Source organism: Podarcis melisellensis, assembly GCF_964234715.1.
Source record: "Podarcis melisellensis genome assembly, chromosome: 13".
Classification (NCBI taxonomy): Eukaryota; Metazoa; Chordata; class Lepidosauria; order Squamata; family Lacertidae; genus Podarcis; species Podarcis melisellensis.
In genome coordinates, this window is record NC_138545.1 from 11,269,493 (window position 1) to 11,292,225 (window position 22,733).

General features: G+C 48.4%; 1 protein-coding gene across 2 annotated transcripts in view; it reads right to left on the minus strand.

Annotated features, from left to right (window-relative positions):
• Positions 1 to 639: 639 nt before the first annotated feature.
• The window catches only part of LOC309354924 (vigilin-like), a 51,639-nt gene continuing 29,545 nt past the window's right edge, over positions 640 to 22,733 (minus strand). For both annotated transcript variants that reach the window (XM_081885221.1, XM_081885222.1), the window contains exons 8-28: positions 22,367 to 22,573; positions 20,493 to 20,600; positions 19,236 to 19,340; positions 18,119 to 18,197; positions 17,791 to 17,930; positions 16,216 to 16,320; positions 14,991 to 15,104; positions 14,399 to 14,485; positions 13,508 to 13,639; positions 12,466 to 12,684; positions 10,473 to 10,694; positions 9,648 to 9,866; positions 8,947 to 9,085; positions 8,737 to 8,864; positions 7,871 to 7,975; positions 5,268 to 5,402; positions 4,976 to 5,119; positions 3,908 to 4,087; positions 3,624 to 3,740; positions 2,687 to 2,818; positions 640 to 2,455 (exon numbers count right to left, since the gene is read on the minus strand). In XM_081885221.1, the coding sequence (XP_081741347.1) occupies positions 2,363 to 2,455; positions 2,687 to 2,818; positions 3,624 to 3,740; positions 3,908 to 4,087; positions 4,976 to 5,119; positions 5,268 to 5,402; positions 7,871 to 7,975; positions 8,737 to 8,864; positions 8,947 to 9,085; positions 9,648 to 9,866; positions 10,473 to 10,694; positions 12,466 to 12,684; positions 13,508 to 13,639; positions 14,399 to 14,485; positions 14,991 to 15,104; positions 16,216 to 16,320; positions 17,791 to 17,930; positions 18,119 to 18,197; positions 19,236 to 19,340; positions 20,493 to 20,600; positions 22,367 to 22,573 (2,910 nt within the window). In that variant the 3' untranslated portion in view covers positions 640 to 2,362. The remainder of the gene's footprint in view (positions 2,456 to 2,686; positions 2,819 to 3,623; positions 3,741 to 3,907; positions 4,088 to 4,975; positions 5,120 to 5,267; positions 5,403 to 7,870; positions 7,976 to 8,736; positions 8,865 to 8,946; positions 9,086 to 9,647; positions 9,867 to 10,472; positions 10,695 to 12,465; positions 12,685 to 13,507; positions 13,640 to 14,398; positions 14,486 to 14,990; positions 15,105 to 16,215; positions 16,321 to 17,790; positions 17,931 to 18,118; positions 18,198 to 19,235; positions 19,341 to 20,492; positions 20,601 to 22,366; positions 22,574 to 22,733) is intronic.

Here is a 22,733-nt window from a genome sequence, read left to right on the forward strand (position 1 = left end):
TGTAGCCCAACAAAGACAGCTTGGGAAAGACAATTTGAAGTTGAACTGAAAGGTCAGCAATAAGCTGAAAAGGTATTTCTTCACCAGGGATGGCTTGTATTTCTAAAACAGTAGATCTGGGGAGAAGTTAAGCAGAATAGCTATTGCATAAGGCTCTTGTTGACCTCTGCCTTGCCTCAGTTCCGCAGGCCGACATGGTTCCCATGCACACCTGACTTAGGAGACGAAGTGCAGTGCAGATTCCTCCCTCCCCAATCTCAAAATGATGGGAAACTGAAAAGCCAGTGAGATGTGATGATCTCACCTAGTTAAAGGGGTGGGCTCTTACAAGTTTGTTATGGGCTAGGGCTTTGTGGATTTGCTGTCAAAGGGTTGGGAAGCTCACATGGTGGTTTGGAAAAGTCCAGTCCGTACCAAGGGAAAAGCAAATTACCAAGTTAGGGCTCATCTCCTAGCCCCAAGTTCTCAGCCTCTCTCCTCTTCCACCAGCAAGACCGTACAGAAAGGGAAGAGAAATTTCCTGCAATTGGTTGAGTTCTCAGCCTCCTCTAAAAACTCATCCAGATGTTCCTTTTGCCCATCCTTTGGAACCTGCATCCTCCCCGGGGCCGCCAAACATATAACTTTCTCACGCCGAAATTGCCGCTCAGTTTTTCGCTCCATTTTTATTTGGAATTAGAAAAGTCCACAGTCACCATCATGTGACCTACAGAGTTTGCATATTTCCTTAAACATTAAGTTCCTTCCCCCCCTTTTTTACTCTCTTTTGTTTTTTTCTTTTCTTTTAAGGCCAATAGTGTTCTCTGCCATTTTTATTTTTGTTAAATTCTCTTTATTTCTCCCCAGAAACCCTGCCTTCAAAAAAGAAACAAAACAAAAACTTGGTTACGTTGCTCCACTATAGCTTTTCTCTTATTTTTTTTGCCTTGTCATGTTGACACAGCAAAAAAAAAAGAGGGGACGGGGGTTAGTTGGGTTGGTGGAGCCACTAAGCTCACTCGCATCTCCACCACACACACACACACACACGCACACACAATCACTCAGGCAGACACACACAGTCCAGAAGTCACAGTTTAAAAATCTGGAGAAATTGGATGTGGACTAGAAACTGAATGAGAGAGAGAGAGAGAAGAGAAGAGAAGAAAAAGAGCTTGGCTCTTAAACTTTCTCTTTTGTTCAATGTTGCATATTTCCCCCCCAATGTTTCAAAGCAAGTGCATCTTGAGAAAGACACGAGGGAGGGGAAAGAGGAAAGAGCACGAGAGAGAAAAGGAGGTTGAAAATAGAGAGAGAGGAAAAGGGGCAAGTCATAACAGACCCGACACCAGCTTTTGCCAACCTCGGCTGGCGCTCCTTTCCCCCGATGTATTGGCCAGCAGCACCCACCTGGGTCAGAGCTGCTGTCCAGAACATCTGGAGGGAGCCAGGTTGGCAAGGCTAGTCTACACTGTGCCATGGGATGAGAAAGACTGGGTGGGGAAAGTGGGGGTGGGAGAGGAGACAGAAGACTGCCGAGTGCCAAAGTTTCTAAGTGCTCCCTGCTTCTGAAGAGGTCCTTCTTGTCACAGGAGCTGGAAGTCTCCTTCCAGAGGTCCACATGTTCATGCACAGATTCCCACAAACCTGTCTCTATGGTGCAGCTCAAATCTTAATGGTTTGTCGCCCGGGAGAGGGGCTATTTGCAAGCTTGGAGGAGAAGCGATTAACAGGCAGGCTGGCTGGCTAGGAGGAAGGCCGATGCGATCAAGTTAGGGGTGGCAGTACAAGAGTTCTGCCTGTCCTTTGAGTCCCCCTAAAACATTCGGCCCTTCCCCTTGGTTCAGGTGTGTGTGGACAGTATAAGAATCCTACATCTGGGAGGACAGAGTGGGAGACAGGGAAGAAAGGGGGTCCTTGCCTCCTCCTTTTTCAGCCGGGAGGGGGAAGTAGGGGTGTTACAGCCAAATTTGGCCAGGAGAGACTAATGCCCTGAAATTTGGCATGGAGAGAGAGAGAGAGGGAGAGAGAGAGAGAGAGAGAGAGAGAGAGAGAGAGAGAGAGAGAAAGAGAGAGAGAGAGAAACGAGTTATTCACATGAGGCTCGTTTCCATTTGTGTGCTTACAACCTGGCCTGCTTTGGCTCGACGACGAGAAGGAAAAGGAGGGTGGCGGGGAGGTGGAAAGAGGGCTGGCTATGGCTTTTGATTGGTTAATGGATTGCACAGAGTCACGGAAAGAGAGAGTGCAGGCGGAGGAGGAGGAGAAAGAATCTGCCACATCCCGACAGCAAGAGTTGACGGCGCGAGAAAGCCGCCACGATGCCCAAGGAAGGCGGGAGCCGTGCTTGGCTGGCAGTGCGTCGTCACCGCCTCCCGCCGCCTCAGAACTTCTTGGGGCCCCAGACGGACGTCTGCTTGGGGACCACGCCGGTGCCGAAGACGGGAAACTCTTCGGCGCTGCTCACATCTGGGGCCTGAAAGGGGAGAGGGGGGAGATGTGTTTTCTGTTCTAAATGAGTAGCACATGCCGCAATGACCCTCTGCCTTTTGAGCAAGCTGGTTCTGCTTTTAAAATGAACCCAAGGCACTAGGCCTCATGGGTCTTGAGGTTTTCTTAGCCCCTTCTTCACATGCACTGCTTAATATTGGCCAAAGCGGGCAGCTTCTAAGGCAGACTCTGCGTTGATGACGGACCCAAGCCATACCTTGTTCCCAGATGCGTTCCAGGGGGCATCGCGCACCACAAAGCCCTTGGCCGGGCCCCGGGGCTCCTCTTCCAAGCGGGACGGAGGCTTCATATACGCAGCCATGGCTTCAGTCTCCACCACGTCCATCATCTGTAAGGAGAAGCCTCCCGTTAAAATTGGAGGGTGCTAGCGGAGTCTTGTGGTCAACTCGAGGGCCTCTCGGGATGCAAGACAGATTTAAAAAAACTGGAATAAGGAGCAGTAGCTGCCCTCACCCCCTCGAACCACCAACCACACCCACACACTACTTGTGCCAATTTTGCACAAGCAAGGCAAAGCCTCAGGCACTTCAAGCACCTTGCAAAGCTCTCTTTTTTTGCAAGTCCTGCTGAGACTTCAAAGCGCCCAGTCCCCTGACATCATTGTTTTGTTTATTTATCATTATTTTCCTTGAATTTTTATTAAAGCTTGAGAGAACAAAGAAAGAACAGTCTAGAAACATCAAATATCAAGCATTTCTTAAACGAAGAAAATAAAGAAAAGGAAAAAGGAAAGGAAAAACTTCCAATTCTCCATCTATCAGCTTTAAAAACTGGCGTAAAATTCTTGCTTCCTAGTAACATTCAACTCTCCTACTTTCCATAAACCAACCTTCAGCTCCACCCCCCAAAGTCTTCATACCCTGATACCACAAGTTCACTTGTGCAGAAAACCCGTAAGAGGTTTCCAATCATTAATAAAAGTCAACAGTGATTATTTTCTGATTAAGCAACATCAGCTCTGCCAACCACCTGACATCATCATGACATCAAGGTGACCTGACAGGTGGGCAGCCCTGGCCACCAGTCCAATTTGGCCCACGCACCCGTGACATGGCACGAATCTCGCTAGAAGGAAGCTCCCCCATCCATCAAGCTGCTTGAGCACCCCTCCCAGCCATCTCTCCCCTCCTCACATATTCCTCTTCCAAGTTGAGCATGTGGTCTATAGCGTCGTCCACGTTTTCCGGCAGCCCTGTGACCGTGACTCTGTCAGGGTCACTGGAACCCGGTTGAGGGAAGCGGATGTCGACCTGCCGGGGCGAGAAGGACAAGGTCACAAGACTGCACTGTCCAAAGAGCGAGGGCCTGGCCGTCACAATTGTGCTTGCCCACCATTGTTGGTGGGGCAGACTGCAGAAGGGTCAGGCAACTTCCGCCCCTCAAACACAGAACGGCCACTGGCAACCCCCCTCCTTACCCGAAACTCCTCCATAAGCTTGCGGATGGCTTTGCCCCTCCCACCAATGATACGGGCGTGAACCCGGTGATCCAAGCGGACATCTTCGCTGACCATCTCCTCGAGGTCGGCCACAATTTTCAAGATGGCGTCCCGGGCCCCCTCGGCGTTCTTCTCGTAGCCGGTGATCGTGATGAGGTCCTGGACCCGGGCGGGGGAAGGAGAAAGACAGAGATAAGAAGACGGCAGGACTTATAGAGAAGCCTCATTCTCTCGCCACTACAGACTGAGGGGGACGGGAGGGAACCCCACAAATGGGCATCACTTTGACCAAATAGGTTTTATGCAAAGTTAGGGACATGGAAATCTGATTCTAGGTGAGGCTCTTATTTATCAAACTTCTTGGCCGCTTGTTACTTCTGGAGGTCTCCAAGCAACTTACATTTGGAAAAGATAAAAATATATTATACAGTAGTACCTCAGTTTTCCAGCATCTCGGAAGCCAAACGTTTCGTTTTTTGAATGCCGAAAATCGAGAAGTAATTGCTTCCGTTTTCAAATGCGCCTTGGAAGTCGAATGGCTTCCACTGCGTGTTTTTCAATTTTCTCCATACACTTTTTCGACCGCCCTTTGTGCCTTGGTTGTCAAACGTTTCGGAAGTTGAACAGCCTTCCGGAACGGATTACGTTCGAAAACTGAGGTACCACTGTACCATAAAGGTTAAAGGACATACAAAGCGTTAAGCTTTTCAAAATGTTCCTTTTAAATGAATTGTGGAAGGAGGGCTTATTGTGTCGCCTTTGTTTTCATTTTTATTATGTACTTGTGGTTTTCATATTGTGATTGTAGGTTGTGAACTCCCCCGAGATCTACGGGTATAGGGCGGCAAATAAATTAATAAATAGAAATAAAATTAAAAAAAACCAAAACAAATTGCAGCTCTACTTATAAGCGAGCATAGACAAGTTTTATGTATGTCTGTGCCTTTTCACTGTGGTGGAGCATTATGGAGTCACTCTCTGGGTCCCATAATCTCCCTGGGTAGAGGGGGCCAGTGACACACAGCAAAAGAAAGGAGAGAGACGCACCTGATTCTCATCCCCCTTATCCGGGAACTGGATGGTGACGTCATGGTCCTTCCGGATCTGGGAAATGACCGCCCCTTTTTTGCCAATGATCTTTGGGTGGTATTTGGGTTCCACGCTCACCGTCAGCTTGAAGCCACGCAACGCCTGGGGAGGAGAGGGAGAGGGAAGCCGGGAGTTACTGGTTGGCCTCAGGAACCCATCCCTCAGTATTCTGGTGGGTGGAAGTGATGCAGCTGGGAAGCCAGTGGGTTGGGCATGTTTATGTCTCAAGGCGCTGGGCTCTGGCAGTTACCCGGTCTTCCTGCTCTGCCTGCAGCTCCCTGACCCTCTCCAGGAGGCCAGCCCTGGCCCGCTCCACATTGGGGACCAAGCCTGTGATCTTGATGACGTCCGACTGCTGCTCAGGCTGGGGCACCGAGATGTTCACCTGAGGAAAGGGAGAAGCGTCGCTGTCTTTAAAAGGAAGGTGGTGCAGGCTGCAAACCTGTCAGGGCAGGGGACCTACGGCCTAGCGTCATTTCCTACCTTTCCTTCAGATACATTTATAACCCAGCCCAAAGAAGAACACTTAAAACTGTGTATACAGAACATTTAAATCAATGGCTAATATGCAAATATAATGTTCCCTGCTCTGGGACGAACGGCGCATCTCAAAGGCTCCCATTAGGCTTTTGAAGTGTTCCAAGTTAGATGCAATGTTCCCAGGATCCTTTGCAAAGGCCTGTTCTCAAGAGTGGTTATGAAAGTCCCTCCCTCAGGTGCTCCACAGAGTCCTTTCCTACAAACTACTTTCTGCTGTTTCCAATGGAGAAAGCAGCAGGCCTCTCCCTTCACATTATTTCTCAAGTACAATTACACCAAACATGAGTGAATTATATAAAAATATATGCATGCCTTGGAATCCACCAGGGACTAAAACAGGCAGCTAAACACACCTATAATTATGGAGCATAATCTTGAGAACAAAAAGCCTTTACAAACACACAGTTCTAGTTTCCTGATCTAGCTTAACTGCCCATTAAGTATTATTCTTTTAAATATCATTTAAACTGCATAGAAAATGCAGCAAGAAGGAAGACAAAATATAACAACAACAGAACACCACCATGAACAGCTTGGTTTTTTGTTTTTTTGTTTTGTTTTAAAAAGTCCACATCCCAAAGATCTGTCTGGACAGCAGTTTTGAAAAGGTGCCCTAGTGGAGGCAGAGAGGAGTCCTGCCAGACGTCTCTTTGGCAAAGTGTGCCTCAAGGCAGGGTCTGCCACGCTAAAGGCTCAGTCCTGATTCAATGCTGGCCAAACCTCAGGGGTACGGGAAGGGGTCTCTCAAAAAAATAGGCAGCTAGGTTTAACTTTCTAGTGTTGGGTAACTTGGGAAATTACAGATGATTAATGAGCCAATTAATATTTTTTTTTAATCACCCACCAGTCTTAAATCACCCACCGGTCCTCTTTAAATAAATGCTCAGCAAACTATGTACCTTGGAAAAGCCGCTTGCTGTGAATTGGGCCCAACCAAAATTTTCCCCAAAAGGGCTTTCTACATACAGTCATACCTTGGGTTAAAGTCTCTTCAGGTTGAGCGTTTTTGGGTTCCGCTCCGCGGCGACCAGAAATTAACGGAACGCGTTACTTCCGGGTTTCGCCGCTCGTGCATGCGCAGATGCTCAAAATGATGTCACTCGCACGCCCAGGAGCGGCGAATTGTGACCTGCGCACGCGCAGACACGGGTTGCGTTCTGCTCTGGATGCGAACGGGGCTCCGGAACGGATCCCCGTTCACATCCAGATGTACCACTGTACGACATCTGTTTGCAGTGCCCCCTTGTGGGCAGTGCCCTCTCTGAAATCAACAGGACAGCATTGCTGGCGGCAGACACAAACACACATTTTGCAGTGTGCTTGTGTCTTCATCCCTTCCCCTCCTGTTCTCATACTTCCTTAGCTGTGGCAGGGTTAACATAGATGTGCTGTTATCGTGGGAACCTGGTCCGTCACAAGGAAGCCCAGGGCTGCCACGTGGAAGGCAGAGCAAGCTTGTTTTCTCCTGCTCCGGAGGGTAGGACTTCAAGTTACAAGGAAGGAGATTCCGACTCAACATCAGGAAGAGCTTTCTGACAGTAAGAGCTGTCTGACAGCGGAACAGACTCCCTCGGGAGCTGGTGGACCCTCCTTCCTTGGAGGTTTTTAAGCAGAGGTTGGGTGGCCCTTTAGTTGAGATTCCTGCTTTGCAGAGGGTTGGACTGGATGACTTTGGGGTCCCTTTGCACTCTATGATTCTGTGAGTCTATGATTTGGCCGCCTAGTCAATCTGGTTGCAGACCACTGAAGCTTCTACACCATCGACAGCGAACCCAGAACACACGAACAACATTTAAAGGAAAAGGTATGTCCAGTGTTTTTTTTTCTTTAAAAAAAATGTTTAGGGGCACTCTCATTTTAACTCAAGGAAATCACCATTTTATTGTTCAAATTGGCAAAAATAAATATAGAGTCATACCTCGGGTTACAGATGTTGGTTGTGCGTTTTCGGTTGTGCATTTTCGGGTTACGGACGTGCCAAAACCCACAGGTACCGGAACAGGTTACATCTGGGTTTTGGCACTTGTGCATGTGCAGAAGCATTAAATCATGCTTTGCGCATGTGCAGAAGCACCAAATCGCAACCCGCGCATACGCAGACATGGTGCTGCATGTTGGGGATGCTGTGGGTTGTGAATGTGCCTCCCACATGGATCACGTTCGTAACCCGAGCATCCACTGTACAGTAAATGGACAAAAGTACAAAGATTCACAAAATGAATCTGCACCCCCCCCCCGAAAAAAAGCACTGAGTATGCCAAAGGCAATGCTCAGGCCGGGAGCAGGGCTGAAAGGAGGACCACGTGTTCCTACCTCGTACTCCTCCATCATCTTGCGAATGCCGGCTCCCTTCTGCCCAATGATGTAGCGATGGAGATCAAAGGGGACCTCCACATCCACTGTGATGGGAACCAGAGCCTGGAAGGATAAGAAGAGTAAGGATTACTGCAGGGAGCGTCAGAGTTGTTTTGGTGCTCCATGTCTATAGAGGCTCCTTTTTATTTTGTTTATTAAATTTATATACCGCCCTATACCCAGAGGTCTCAGGGCAGTTCGCAGAAGCGGAAAACCAACTGAGCAAGGCTGGAGAAATACAGGCAGGCTCACAACCCTGGATCAGGCCTCATCTCTATGGCACTTTTGCACCTACCCTACCCATGTATTTGTCAGGAGCTTGGCCTGACCCCAACAAGGCTCTGCTTACATTCTTACAGTGCCGAAGGTACCACAACCGAGCAAGGAAGTCCAAATTGAAACACTCCCTATGGGCAGGTTGCCCTGACTGGGCAGCCAAAGAACAGTAAGGTCCCCAATATTTTGCCTCTTTCCTGCAACTATATACTCAGTTCAGGGCTTGACCAAATTCCTCCCCTGCCATGAACCTGCCTGGGCCTCTGTATTCTCAGCATTGCCCAAACTGATGCACCTTACAGCAGTTGCTGGACTGTGATCCCCCTCTCTCCCCGTCGTCCTTGACTATGCTGGTCAGGACCGATGAAGAGCTTCAGTCCAAAACATCAGGAGGGCAGCAACTTGGAGAAAGCTGTCTTAGGACTTAGGTCAACATCAGAGGTCCTCCTCCAGGTACTTCCACCCCCTTCTGAGGAAGGTCTGAAGGGGCGTGACCAAGGAGAGGGCCTTTTCTATACTCGCCCAGGACAGAGGGAGAAGATTCCTACCAGCAGAGCTGCCCGCGCCGCCTCGCATTTCTCCTTGCGCCCCGAGATAAGGATGATGTCACATTTGCGGGGGGCAGAGTCCAGCTCGGGGCTGATGTCGCCGTTTTCCTGAGACTGTGCTTCTGAACCTAGCGGGGGTGGGGAGAAAACCAGGTGAAAATATTTCCCTGCATGGAATCTCCCCTCCCCTCTACCTGCCATCCCCTCTACCTGAATTGTCATCTCGCTCCGGGAACTTGATCAGCACGTCGTGGTCCCGAGTGATCTGCTGCACCTTGTAACCTTTGGCTCCCATGACGACCCGGTGGAAGCGCTGCGGGATGACACACTCGAGGACCACCTGGGCTTCCTGGAGAAGAGATGGGAAGCAAAAAAAAAGAAAAGGAAAGTGGGATGGGGCGAGCAAAGCGAGTTAAGGTTGCAGGGAAGGGGCATCGGGGCTAAGCGTGCTTGCGGCAACTTTGAAGCCCCGGGTTAGGAACTTTGCTTCAGGATGAGAACAGAAATCGCGCGGCAGCAGCGGGAGGCCCCATTAGCTAAAGTGGCACCTCAGGTTAAGAACAGTTTCAGGTTAAGAATGGAACTCCGGAACGAATTAAGTACTTAACCCGAGGTACCACTGTATAATGAAGGTGCCAGGCGAACTTCCCTGGAGAGAGCATTCCACAAATGGGGAGCCACTGCTGAGAAGGCCCCGTTCTCATGTTGCCACCCTACGGACCTCTCGAGGAGGCACACGAAGGAGGGCCTCAGAAGATGATCTCAGGGTCTGGGTAGGTTCATATGGAAAGAGGCGGTCCTTGAGGTATTGAGTTCTTGAGCCGTTTAAGGCTTTATAAGTCAAAACCAGCACTTTGAATTGGTCTTTCCAAACACCCTCTCTGACCCAGACTCTGGAAACGGAGGCCTACCAGGTCACTGATAATCTCCAGGATGCGTCTCTTGGCAGCTTCCACGCAGTCCTTCGCTCCCTTGAGCATCACGCGGTCGCTCTGGACGCCCGTCCGGGGGAAGCTCACCGCAACCCCGCCGTACTCTTCCGCAATCTCCCGCAGCACGTGCCCCCGCCGCGCCACAAAGTGGCGGTGGTACTTGGGGTCAACCATCATGGAATCCTCGATGACGTTATCCTGGGGAGCAGGAAGAGGAGGTGGGGGGAAGGGCCCTGTAGCCTCTCCTTCCACGGTTACAGTCTCTCCCCCAAATCATGGCCAATACGGAAAAGGGACGCTATCCAGCTTTGCACAATCTCACTCGCCAAAGTTTTGGGCTCTTTCTGGAAGACTAGTAGTCCCTGGGCAATGAGCTCTACGGAGGTTTCCGGGTGGAAGTCAGCCTAGTATTGCTGCTCACGTTTATTGATTCATATCCTGCATTTTTCTCCAAGAAGCTCAAGGTGGTGAGCATGGTTCTCCCCCCTCATTTAAACCCCACAACAACCCAGAGAGGTAGGTCAGGCCGAGAGGCGCCCCAGGCTCACCCAGGAAGCTTCGTGGCCCAGTGGGGATTGAACCCTGATCTTCCAGGTCCAAGTCCAACACTAACCACTAGGCTGCGCTGTGCCACTGAATGCTACCAACTCGATAGCTGATTAGCGGCTGGTGGCTAAGCAACTGCTAGGCTGCCGTCCACCCAAACCAATTCTAGGGGTGCTGTATGCTGAGCATGCATATAACCATCCAAACCAGATGCAAATGCAACAAAACAGCCGAGCATCCACACTCATATATATATACCAGGTTGCAAATGAGGCTTTCCAGCTCGTGCTGGGCTTGCCGCACCGCATCTTCCTTCCCCACGATGGCGATGATCTCCTGGTCCTTGTCGTCAGGGCTGGGGAAGATGATGCGGGCACCGGTGCGGTCCCTCACTCTGCGGATGTTGGCGCCCCCTCTCCCGATCAGGAATTTGTGGTACTCTGGCTTGGCGTGCAGCTCTGCCGAGTGGTTGTTGATTTGCTGCGGGTGGAGAGGGCAGAGGGCGGACAGCTGAAAGCTTGCCAAGAAGCGCCCTGCTCTGTGGCACAAATAAATACTCCCGCCTCCTAAACCGAACTGTAGAACTCGCTGCCAAGGGAAGCACTTTCCGTACAGTTTTCTGCTTAGCCAATCCAGCCCGTGGAATCGGCACGCTACTTACCGTATTTTTTGCTCTATAAGATTCACTTTTTCCCTCCTAAAAAGTCAGGGGAAATGTGTGTGCGTCTTATGGAGTGAATGCAGGCTACACAGCTATCCCAGAAGCCAGAACAGCAAGAGGGATTGCTGCTTTCACTGCACAGCGATCCCTCTTGCTCTTCTGGCTTCTGAAATTCAGAGTATTTTTTTCCTTGTTTTCCTCCTCCAAAAACTAGGTGCGTCTTGTGGTCTGGTGCATCTTATAGAGCGAAAAATACGGGATTTGTTTTTTTAAAAAATTCCATGCGCAAAAGGTCTGCGTGGGGACGTTAACATTTTATATGAATTCTAAATTTGTTTATTTTTTGGGAACGTTTGCAGATCTAAGTCAGCTGGAGACCTCGGCAACGTGGGACAGATCAGCCTAATTTATAAAAATGACAAACCACCTCTCATGTCAAATCTTAAGGCGGTGTACAACTATGTCACAATACAATTAAAAACATTAGAAGTGTGGGAAGGAACACAAAAACTAGGGCAGAGTTAAAATTATACTATGTTCGCTGCAGCAGCCTCAAGCACAAACCACTTCGAAAAGGGGGAGGGGTGTGTGTTTTGTCCCATAGGAATTATAGGCGAGATAAGCCTTCTCCACCTCCTCGCCAGGCCCTCGGATGGTGACCTTGTCGCTGCCCGACCCCTCGGAAGGGAAGTGGATGTGCACCCCGCCACACTCCTCCATGCATTGCCACTAACTGCAGCCAGGACAGATAGTTGCTCATTACTTTTTTAGCTGCTCTGTGTGGATGTTGTGTCGCCAAAAAATACTGCACAACCATGAATGATCCAAGCTCTTTCTGTGATGGACTGCAGTTTTAAAATCCGGCTGTTTTTCTAGGGATTATTTCCATGTCTTTGATTTATTACATTTAAATTCTAGTCCTTCCTTCCTTCCATCAAGGAACCACAGCCAGATTAAATGGGGGGCGGGGCGGGGGTAAGCAGGGTGACCTCCCATCCAATATCTGACCCGGGAGGGACATACTTCGCTTCAAATCATATTGTGTGCCTTTGAAATCATGCCTTCATAGGCTAGTAATTTGGGAGAGCAAATGGAGCTGGAATATGGAGTTTTAAGGCCACATTTGCATGTTATTTAATGAGCTATTATACCACTTTAAACGGTTGTGGATTCCCCCAAAGAATCCTGGAAACTGGAGTTTGAGACTTGTTAGAGGAGACCCATCTTCCCCTTTCTCTGAGTGGTTTGAGAGCTGTACCTCTGTGAGGGGAACAGGGATCTAGCTGAGATTCCTGCATTCCAGAGGGTTGGACTCCCAACTCCACAATTCTATTCTAACAGCTCTCAAGCATCTTTAACAAATTAGTTCTCAGGATTCTGTTTTTTTTGGGGGGGGGAGCCATGACTGATTAAATTGGTATAATTCTGCTTTTAAAAGTGTGCCGAGGATGCGGCCCACGGCTCAAAGGAAAACAGGGAGGTGTGAAGGATGCCCTCTGTTGTCGTAGCAACTTGACTGCCAAAGAACAACTGTTTTCTCCCCACGCTCTCCCACTGCTAACACCGGGCAACCTCCGATTTATTTGGTACCTTCTCTTCCGCGATCTGCAGCAGCTGCCGTTTCGCCTTCTCCACCTCCTCGCCAGGCCCTCGGATGGTGACCTTGTCGCTGCCCGACCCCTCGGAAGGGAAGTGGATGTGCACCCCGCCACACTCCTCCATGATGGAGCGCACTAGCCGCCCCTTGGCCCCGATCAGGGAGTTATGCAGCTTGGCTGGTATAGACACATCCACTTCTTTTATGTTAGCCTGGGAGGGAAGGGGTGGGGGATAGAGACAGAAACAGAGAGAGACAAGGGCTACAAAACCCTTTCTCCAAGGCCAAAGTTGGCATTTGCTTCCAAAGCAATTGCCACAAAATTTTAATATCCTGCCTTTCCTGTAAGGTTCAAGGCGAGCAAACAATTAACTAAGATACAATAAACTGCTGAACTTGCATCCAATGGCAGAAGCAAGGGATTAAAATATCTGGAAACAGGGGTGTCCCAAGAGCAGCCCCACATACAACATGCTACAGATTGCCTTTGGCCCAATCCAGTCGTCACCATAAACCATGGCTTATTGTGGAAAGAACAAGTCTAGCCTTCCCCTAGGCACTGAATCTCCCCACTTCCACTGGCACGGCAAGGAAAACAATTGAAGCTTTTACTTCCAAGGGTTAAAGTGGAAGCTTTTAGTTCCAATTTTATATTCATTGCAGCCAAACCTAAAACTGTAGTCAATCCTATCTATGGTTTGTTGAAACAAGGCAGTTTCATCAAACCATGGTTAGATGTTGCCTTTGTTTCAAACAAGCCAGAGTTAAGATTAACCGGTCTGTTAAGGTTTGGATAACATACCAAGCCACAGTCAATCTAAAATGGAAGCCGAGAGCTTCTGAGCTCCTCTCCAAGGTGATGAAGGAGTGAACATGCACCCCCGAGGAGAGGCTAGGCTCACTCCTGTCACAATAAACTGTGGTTTGATAGCGTGACTTCCAACTGCAGCCGTTGTGTTACAGACTGGAACATGTCCAAGCCGTGTCCTTGGGATCTGAAAAGACTAGCAGGAGGAAACTGCTTCACACACCCACCAGCTCCCTCTGGATGGCCAGGATGCGGTCCCGCGCGCACTCGCAGTTGGCCTTCTTCCCAGTGATCAGGATCACCTCCGAGTTGCTGTTTTCTGTGGGGAGGTCAATCTTGGTATTGGTTTCCTCTCGAATCTATTGTGAAGAGACAACATCAAACCCAGACCCTCAAGGCTAGGCTACCGTAAGGGACTCTACAAGGAGCAGCCCATGGCAATGGCTTGGAAGAGGGAGGCAGGCAGGTGTGAGCAGGTAAAAGGTAAAGGACCCCTGGACGGTTAAGTCCAGTCAAAGGCGTCTATGGGGCTGCGCCGCTCATCTTGCTTTCAGGCCGAGGGAGCCGGTGTTTGTCCACACACAGCTTTCTGGGTCATGTGGCCAGCAGGACTAAACCACTTCTGGCGCAACAGGACACCATGACGGAAACCAGAGTGCACAGAAACGCCATTGACCTTCCTGCCACAGCGGTACCTATTTATCTACTTGCACTGGTGTGCTTTCGAACTGCTAGGTTGGCAGGAGCTGGAACAGGGCAATGGGAGCTCACCCTGTCACAGGGATTCGAACCGCCAACCTTCTGATCGGCAAGCCCAAGAGGCTCAGTGGTTTAGACCACAGCGCCACCTGCAGTGACCAAGTGAGCAGACCGCTGTCCGACAGCAGCAGTTGGTTAGGACCCCTCTTAGACCAACGCTCCAGAGGTTTGCATTGGTTCTTTACATCAGAGGTGTCAAGCCAACATGCTGGAATTGACTCTCTGATTCTTAACTGGCTTGGACCTCTATCCACAGAAACCACTTCCTTCCTCAGAAAGTGAGACACTTTATCACCCCAAGCCCAGTTCTTGGGGGAGGGGAGGAAATTGGAAGGAGACCCCCCCCCCCACACTTTTACCTTTTTGATGTTAGCGCCTCCTTTCCCAATAATGTTCTTGTGGAACTGCTTGAAGATAGGGACTGGAATAGAAAAACTGTTTTCAACCTAAGGCAAAGAAGAAGAAGAAAATCCATGAAGTTAAATATGGTGCCTGGAGGAGTGAGACAGACAATGCTGGAGAAGAGGAATGGAACCATTGATAGAGACATTCAGAAGCATCTTGAGATGGCAGAGATAGAGCTGAAACAGAAAGGATCCTGGGTACAAGGGCAAAGGGCAAACTCAAAAGACAAAACTACCAGGTTTCTGGCAATTCTCCTGAAGAAAGAATGGAAGAAGCAAAAATGGAAGGGACTTTTCTTTTTAAATTAGGGTGGGAAATCGTGGGCAATAGGAAACGAGATCAGAAGATATGGAAATGGGTATGAATTAATGAATACACAAGAACTAAATTATGGATTATTATTTCAATAAGGAATGAGACAGGGCCTTCTCAGTGGCGGTGCCCTGTTTAATGGAAAACCCGATGGGATTCTGTCACACTGAGCAAAGGGGGGGGGAGCCAAGCAGCGGCCCTGTTCATCTGCAAGCCTAACCGGGTGGGACTCACCAGCTCCGCAATGACTTTCTGGAGATACTTGGCGCACTTTTCCACTTCGTTCTTGGGCCCACGTAGCTGCACAATGTCGCTCTTCTGAGAGGGGTCTGGGAAGTTGATGATAACCTGTAGGGGTGGAGCAGTTATGAGTACGCAGAGTCAAGGGGTAGGCACCTAGAATCCTCTTCTTTTGTGGGAAGGGATTAAATGAGGACAGAGTTTAAAAGGTGAGCTTCTAAGCTGCTATGCAACTCTGCAGATCGTGCAGGGCAAGGCTATCACAGCAGCTACAAGTTGCTTTGCGTCTTTAACTCAGCTTTCCCTCTCTCCATGCGCAACAATGAGTTATAACAAAGGACGCCGAGTCCTCATCCTCTGACTTTCAATCGGGTAGTGCCCATACTTCTCTACAGTCAAACCTCGTTCTGCGTCCGCCTTGGCTTCAGCGAACGTCTGTAGCAAACCTGGAAGTACCAGAACGGGTTACTTCTGGGTTCGCTGCTCATGCATGCGCGGACACGGTGCTTTGATGTGCGTCATTTTCGGGTTGCGGCAGGGCCTCTGGAACAGATCCCCGCCATAACCTGAGGTTCCACTGTATTTCGTTCATGTATATAATTTTTATTAAACTTTCAGTTTAATTTTGAATACTCATTTAAACATCCTTATACTTCCATTCTTCTCTTTCCATGGTTCATTGCACAACATACACCCCTGCATATTTTATATAAACTAAACCATTCAGTATTCCATTATTACATCCACCAAAACTTATATACACTGTTGAATTTATCTTAATGCTGCCCAAGTTATCAAATAAACACAATTTCCCTCCATATATTCAATAAACATTTCCAATATGTTCTTCTTGTTCTCTTATTCTATATGTTAAGTCCACAAGCTATTCCATCAGTTTTAGTTGGGACTTTGCTCGTTTTCCATTTTTGGGCTAACAAAACACGAGCCGCAGTAGTGGCATACATAAATAAGCTGGATTTCTTATGGACAGTGCCAGTCCTGAATGTATTGGATTTGTGACCATTGTGTTCATTTGCCTTCAGTAGCAGGAAAGCTCTGCTGGATGAAATATTAATTGCCTCTGGTCCATTTTTGGGGAATCCTGCAACGTGTTTAAGTTTTCACTCTGCTAACTATACATTGGAATCTACTCTGGGTCAATATTGAGTAGACTTTCATGACAAAAATATATATAAACGTGATAATTTTTCTTTCCTACCTCAGGAAACTTGTCACGGATCTCCTTGATTTTCTCGCCTTTCTGCCCAATGATGGTCCGGTGGAAGCGCTGCTCAATTATGAGGTCCTTTGTGCGTTCGTTTTCCTAGGACAGAAGCCCACACAACCAGTCTGCTGCATCTGCCCCGAGAGAGACTCCTTCCTGCTCAATGGGGCTGCTACAAGCACTGCCCTTGCGCAAACGATTCTGGGAGGGGATCCCGAAGGAGCACCCAGAGTCCCACCTCCTTTATCTGTCGTATTTTTTCCATTCTTTTATCCAGTACATTTCTATCACACCCTTCCTTCAAGGAGCTTCAAGGCGGAACACACGGTTCTCCGCCCTCCCCGTTCCACCAATGACCTTGTGAGGTAGGGTTCAGGTTGAGAGGAGGTGGCTGGCCTGAGGTCATCTTAGTGAGCTTCACGGCCGAGTGGAGATTCGAACCCTGCTCTCCCAGGTTCCTAAGCCCAACTTTCCAACCAATGCACCTCGCTATGTGCTGCTCTGACTTCTGTAGAGGCAGAATATTTCCACTTAAGAGGCTCTGGTTTGCACGGAGCCAGATCACTGGTCAAATTTAGTCTAATCTTGCCTGCTTTGGGCAGAAGCTGACAATCAGCACTGACCATCAGTGCGGGCTTGGTGGTGGTGATGCCTGGCTGGAAATTTACCAACAGGGCCTTTTCAGTGGTAACTCCACATCTGTGGAACACCCTCCCTGATGCGAAGCGTCTGTCTCCCTCCTTAAGGGACTCCCAGAAGGAATCTAAAAGCATCCCTGTTGACCCAGGCGTTTGATGTCTGAAAGTCACTGTTCATGGCATCTCTTCAAGCTGAGAGTATATTTTAGATCAATTTTTACAATGCTCTTAAAAATATATATATAAACAACATTTTACAAGGACAGGAAGAAACATTACAGACAGAATAATTGCCACACACAGGAAGAACAAGGATACAGTTTGAGTGCCTCACTTGTCATTTTATAAATCATGTAATGTGTTAACATGAATAGATTTTATTAATATTGCAGTTGTTGTATAAAGGATTATTATTTTGACCGGAATGTAATAGAAATTAGTAAGATTTTGGAACGCAGAAATAAAGAAAACCAACAATTCTAGCATGTGGGGGCAGGGTGGCACCTAAATTATATAATTTGGTATCTGAACGATTGGTATTAGTAACTGTATTATAACTTGGCATTGTTAATAATGAGGCTGTTATTTGACTGTAATTGAAAACTATTAAAATTATTATCAAAATAAAATAAAGTAAAAATAAATATAGATGTGTTTGCTGGCCTGGGCTCCTTTGGGAGGAGGACGGGATACAAATTGAAAGAATAAATTCTGAGTTATTAGCCCTCCATCTCCGCCCCCCACCAAATAAGATCTCATTCACCCCTGTAACCCCTCCAACCTCACCCCCTCCCACTGCCATGCATTTCCCCTTCCAGTCTCCCCTTCCCTCTTCCTGATTGGCTCCTGCTTCTTCTTCCATCCCAACTCCAGCCTGGGGAGGCTAAGCGAGAGATGAAGGTACCAGCCGAGATGCTGGCCTCCCCCTTACCATGCGAGCAGCCATCTCCAGCAGCTCCTTGCGGGCCAGCTGAACCCCTTGCGGGTCTCCCTCAATCCGGATCAGGTTGCTCTTCTCGTTGTCGGGCGGGATGCGGACGGAGACTTTGTGCTGTTCCTTGATGCGGTTGACTGGCAGCACGCAGAAGGGAAGAGAGAGAGACAGACAGGCAGGCAGAATCAGAGACACAGAGGCCAGCACCAAACCTTTGCAAGGATTGCCTGGCAGGTATTCTCAATTGTCACATAGCCGCCACCCACCGCAACTTCTCCAAGACAAGACAAATTGCCAGCACTTGCGTTGGCACACCAGAACTCACTGTTGGCTCCATTCTTCCCTATCAGGTGACGATGGAACCGCTGATCGATGAGCACTTCGGTGTAGTCCATTCGGCCGAGCTGCAAAGGAATATTTTTGGGAGGGCAGGACGGAAAGAGAAGATGGTGAGCTCGCCTCGTGGCCGCCGCCCAGAGTGGTTCTGTTGCAATTCTACTGTGCCCTCTGGAGATGCTCTCAGCATTCTCCTGAATTTTATCTGCTTTTATAATTTTACTGTTGGAACCCACCTTGGGACCTTGTGGAGAAGGGCAGTTAGAAAATTATAATTAATTATATTCCTAAGGCTTCTTAACAGATTCGGTTTCCATCTCATATGTTAATGGGGGGCATCTTATTTACCCCCACCCTGTGGAACATCCTCCCATCAGATGCCAAGGAAATAAACAAGTGACCTTTAGAAACAAAATAAAAAAAATCCTTCCAGTAGCACCTTAAAGGTAAAGGGACCCCTGACCATTAGGTCCAGTCGTGGCCGACTCTGGGGTTGCGACACTCATCTCGCTTTATTGGCCAAGGGAGCTAGCATGACTAAGACGCTTCTGGCGAACCAGAGCAGCGCACGGAAACACCGTTTGCCTTCCCGCTGGAGCAGTACCTATTTATCTACTTGCACTTTGATGTGCTTTTGAACTGCTAGGTTGGCAGGAGCTGCAACCAAAAAACGGGAGCTCACCCCATCGCAAGGATTCGAACTGCCGACCTTCTGATTGGCAAGTCCTAGGCTCTGTGGTTTAACCCACAGCGCCAACCGAGTCCCATAGTAGCACCTTAGAGAGCAACTAAGTCTGACTTTTAGAAGACACCTGAAGGCAGCACTGTTTAGGGAAGTTTTTAATGTTCAATGTTTTATCGTGTTTTTAATATTCTGTTGGGAGCTGCCCAGAGTGGCTGGGGAAACCCAGCCAGATGGGCGGGGTATAAATTATTATTTTCATTTTCATTATCATCATCTTAGCTCTCAATATACCAAGCCCCACCCTGGGCTAGGCGGCTCCTGCGAGCGTGAACTTTTTCACAAGATGGTGGGATTTCGGTTCGTACTCCTGCGACTGGGCCAGCAACAGACAACTCTGCAGCAAGAAGCTGCAGTGGCTCACCAGGTCCCGAATAATCTCCTGGATCTGCATCTGAGCCAGCTCCACCTCTTCGGTGGGACCTTCCAGCGTGATCTTCTCATCACCGTCCGTGAATTCGATGTGAACCTGAAAAGGGACAAGCAATCAAACTTCTGATATGCCTGATGGGGGAAAAAAAGATGACCCAAGTATCCCCCCCCAAAGGCATCTTTTTAAAAAAAGTTTTAATTTTTTTTTATTTCAAAACCAAAAAAAATTGCAAACATCAAATTCAAACTCCAGATTCATTTTCTAACATAATCCTATTACATAGATTATCTAAATTAAAATATATCTAACTGCTCTAGGCTTCCCTTTGCTATATGTAAATACAATGCACTTAACAAATTATATTATAAATGATATTATAGGTTCCCATATACCCCCCTCTCCTTCACTCATGTGTGATCTCAATAATTTACTTCTTCCATCTTGTTGTGTTGTTATAAACCCCCAAAGGCATCTCTTATGTCCTGCGTGCCTAAGGTGGGTTGGCAAACTGCCACTCTCCTGCGGCGAGTAGTCATTGCCTCCAGGTGACCACCTCACGATGCTAAAATACAAGCTGAATAGGCAAAAGGATGGGCAAAAGGAAGAACGTCTTCACACAACATGTAGTTGAACTATGCAATCTGGTGGTACACAATGCAGGGGCGGCCACTGACTTCGACAGCTTGAAAAAGGGGATTAGAAGAATATCCCCCATGAAAGACTAGCAAAAGCTACTAGCTGTGATGGCTACATACTACCTTTAGTATTAGAAACAGCCTCTGAGTTAGCTGCTGCTGGAGAAGCCCATGGGGAAGAGCAACCTGCTTGTGGGCTTCCCAGAGATGTGTGGTTGAATCCTGCGAGTAACAGGGTGATGGACTAAGTAGGGCTTTGGCTTGATACAGCAGGATTCTCCTTATAGTCTTAAGTCTTGCTCCTTGAGGCCAGCAGTACACCACAGATGACTGGCCCTGGTCTAATGGGTGGGACATGTAGTAAAAACTTGTGGACTAGTAACTTGCAGGTTCGTTTGCTAGCTGCCCCTTCTATCCGACAAATAGGCACATCAGAACACCCAAACCAAGCCTCCTAGCAGCCCAAACTAGCCCACGTCTTGCTGCTTGGGTATCACACCCAGCTCTTCTTCGGGCTACAGGGATCATATGTTGCGTATCAAAATGGAAGCATGGCGAAAAGACATGCGGTTTCACTCCGATTAGCCCAGTCTCTTGCATAAGCAATACTTGCCTTCGGAAGCTGCTGGGTGATCCTGCCAATGTTCTGTCCTTTCTTTCCAATTATAAAACGATGTAACCAGGCTGGGGCGGTTACTTCAGCTACCATCACACTCTTCGCCTGGTGGGGTGAGAGAAGAGGGAGTTTTGTGGTCAAATCACAGTTTCCCTTGAGACCAGGTTGGCATGCTAGGTTTTTTTCTCCCCCTTTTAAACACATAGCCTCTCCAGATTTCAGCTGTTCTAGCGCGGCAATGACTGCGTTCTGTCTCTAGGTGCCGCCACAGTACCGTTTCAAACATCCATCTCAAGTCGCAATACAGTGGTACCTCGTGTTAAGTACTTAATTTGTTCCAGAGGTCTGTTCTTAACCTGAAACTGTTCTTAACCTGAAGCACCACTTTAGCTAATGGGGCCTCTTGCTGCCGCCGCAGCACGATTTCTGTTCTCATCCTGAAGCAAAGTTCTTAACCTGAAGCACTATTTCTGGGTTAGCGGAGTCTGTAACCTGAAGTGTATGTAACCTGAAGCGTATGTAACCCGAGGTACCACTGTACTTAGCATCCCCGGGAGAATAGGGTTCAAATCCCCATTGAGCAGCGAAGCTCACTGGGTGACCTTGGGCCAGTTGCCATCTCTTGGCCTAACCTACCTCACAGGGTTGTTGTGAGGATGAGATGGGGAGGGGAACTATGTACACCACCTTGAGCTACTTGGAAGAAAAAAGTGGTATATAAATGTAATAATACTCAGCACAGAAAGGACTGTCTCTCCCCATACAAACCAACCCGGACCCTGTGCTTGTCATCTGAGGCCCTTCTTTATGTACACACACAAACACCCCCAAGAGGTTTGAAGGGTGGTAACATGAGAATGGGCCTTTTCTGTGATGGCTCTCCAATTGTAGAATGATCTTCCCGGAGAGACTTGCCTGGCGCCATCTTTGGGTGCCTGGCAAAAACTTTCCTCTTTAACCAGGCCTTTGGCCATTAAATAATCTATGGCCTGTTAAAGCTGTGAGTGGGTGGGTGGGTGGGGGACTGTTATTAAGATTATTTTGTTATTATTATGACTGTTATTATGCTTTTTATTATGTTTTTATCCATGCTCCATAAAACGTGTTTTTAATGTTGTACACCACCCTGGGATCTTTGGATAAAGGGCTGTATAAAAACTGAATAAATACTAAATACAGTCATACCTTGGTGCTCGAACAGAATCCGTTCCGGAAGTCCATTCGATCTTCCAAAGCATTCAGAAACCAAGGCGCAGCTTCCGATGGGCTGCAGAAAGCTCCTGTAGCTAATCGGAAGCCGTGTCGGATGTTCGGCTTCCAAAAATTGTTTGCAAACTGGAACACTCACTTCCGGGTTTGCGGTGTTCAGGAGCCAAAATGTTCGAAAACTAAGCTGTTCGAAAACCAAGGTACGACTGTAAATAAATCCCAACACAGGTCTAAAACCTGTGATAAAAGAGACCAGGTGCAGCCTCTTGAACGGCACCATTATTTTTCTTTTCCTCCGCTAAGAAAAAGCTAATTTTGGACATGGACGGGGGGGGGGGGGGGGAGAGCAAAGAGCCTCCTATGAGAAGATTACTCTCCACAGTTGCGTAAGACAATTCCCACTAGGTGCTTTTTAAGACCTACATGGTTGCAAGGAACAAAACAAAAAAATCCGATTACATAAACTTGCTTTAAAAGAAATGGTAAAGGCTTTTTTTTTTTTTTTGCAACAGCAATAAAACTGCCAAGCCACTACAGATGCACCTTCTTGATTATCCTTAGTGGTGCAGTCAATCCCCCCTTGGTGTTCAGGTGGCCCACACGGTCTAAACTGCGCATAAAGAGGACCAGGCGGTCCAACACAGATGCTCAGAGCCCTTTACCTTGGCATAGACCTGAGTCAGAGCGGGACCCAGCTTGTCGGGCTCCCCTCGGAGGATGATTGTTTCCGAGCTGCTTTCCAGGGGCGGCATCTCTACCGAGACTCCGGTGGCTTCCAGGATCTCCTGCAGGGTGTTGCCTTTGGGGCCGATGATGTACTTGTGCTGGGACTTCTTCACCTCCACCGAGATCGTGGTCGTCTTGCGCTTCTGAGAGAGAGGGAGTGGCAGCTGCTTCACAGCACGGAAACAGGCAAAGGCGCCAAAAACCTCCCAGCAAGGCCAGAGGAAAGCAGCTATTACGAAACCTTCCCCGCTCATCCAGCCAAACCAAGTTGGGGCAGCTGACCGCACTGCTCTCAGGAATAGG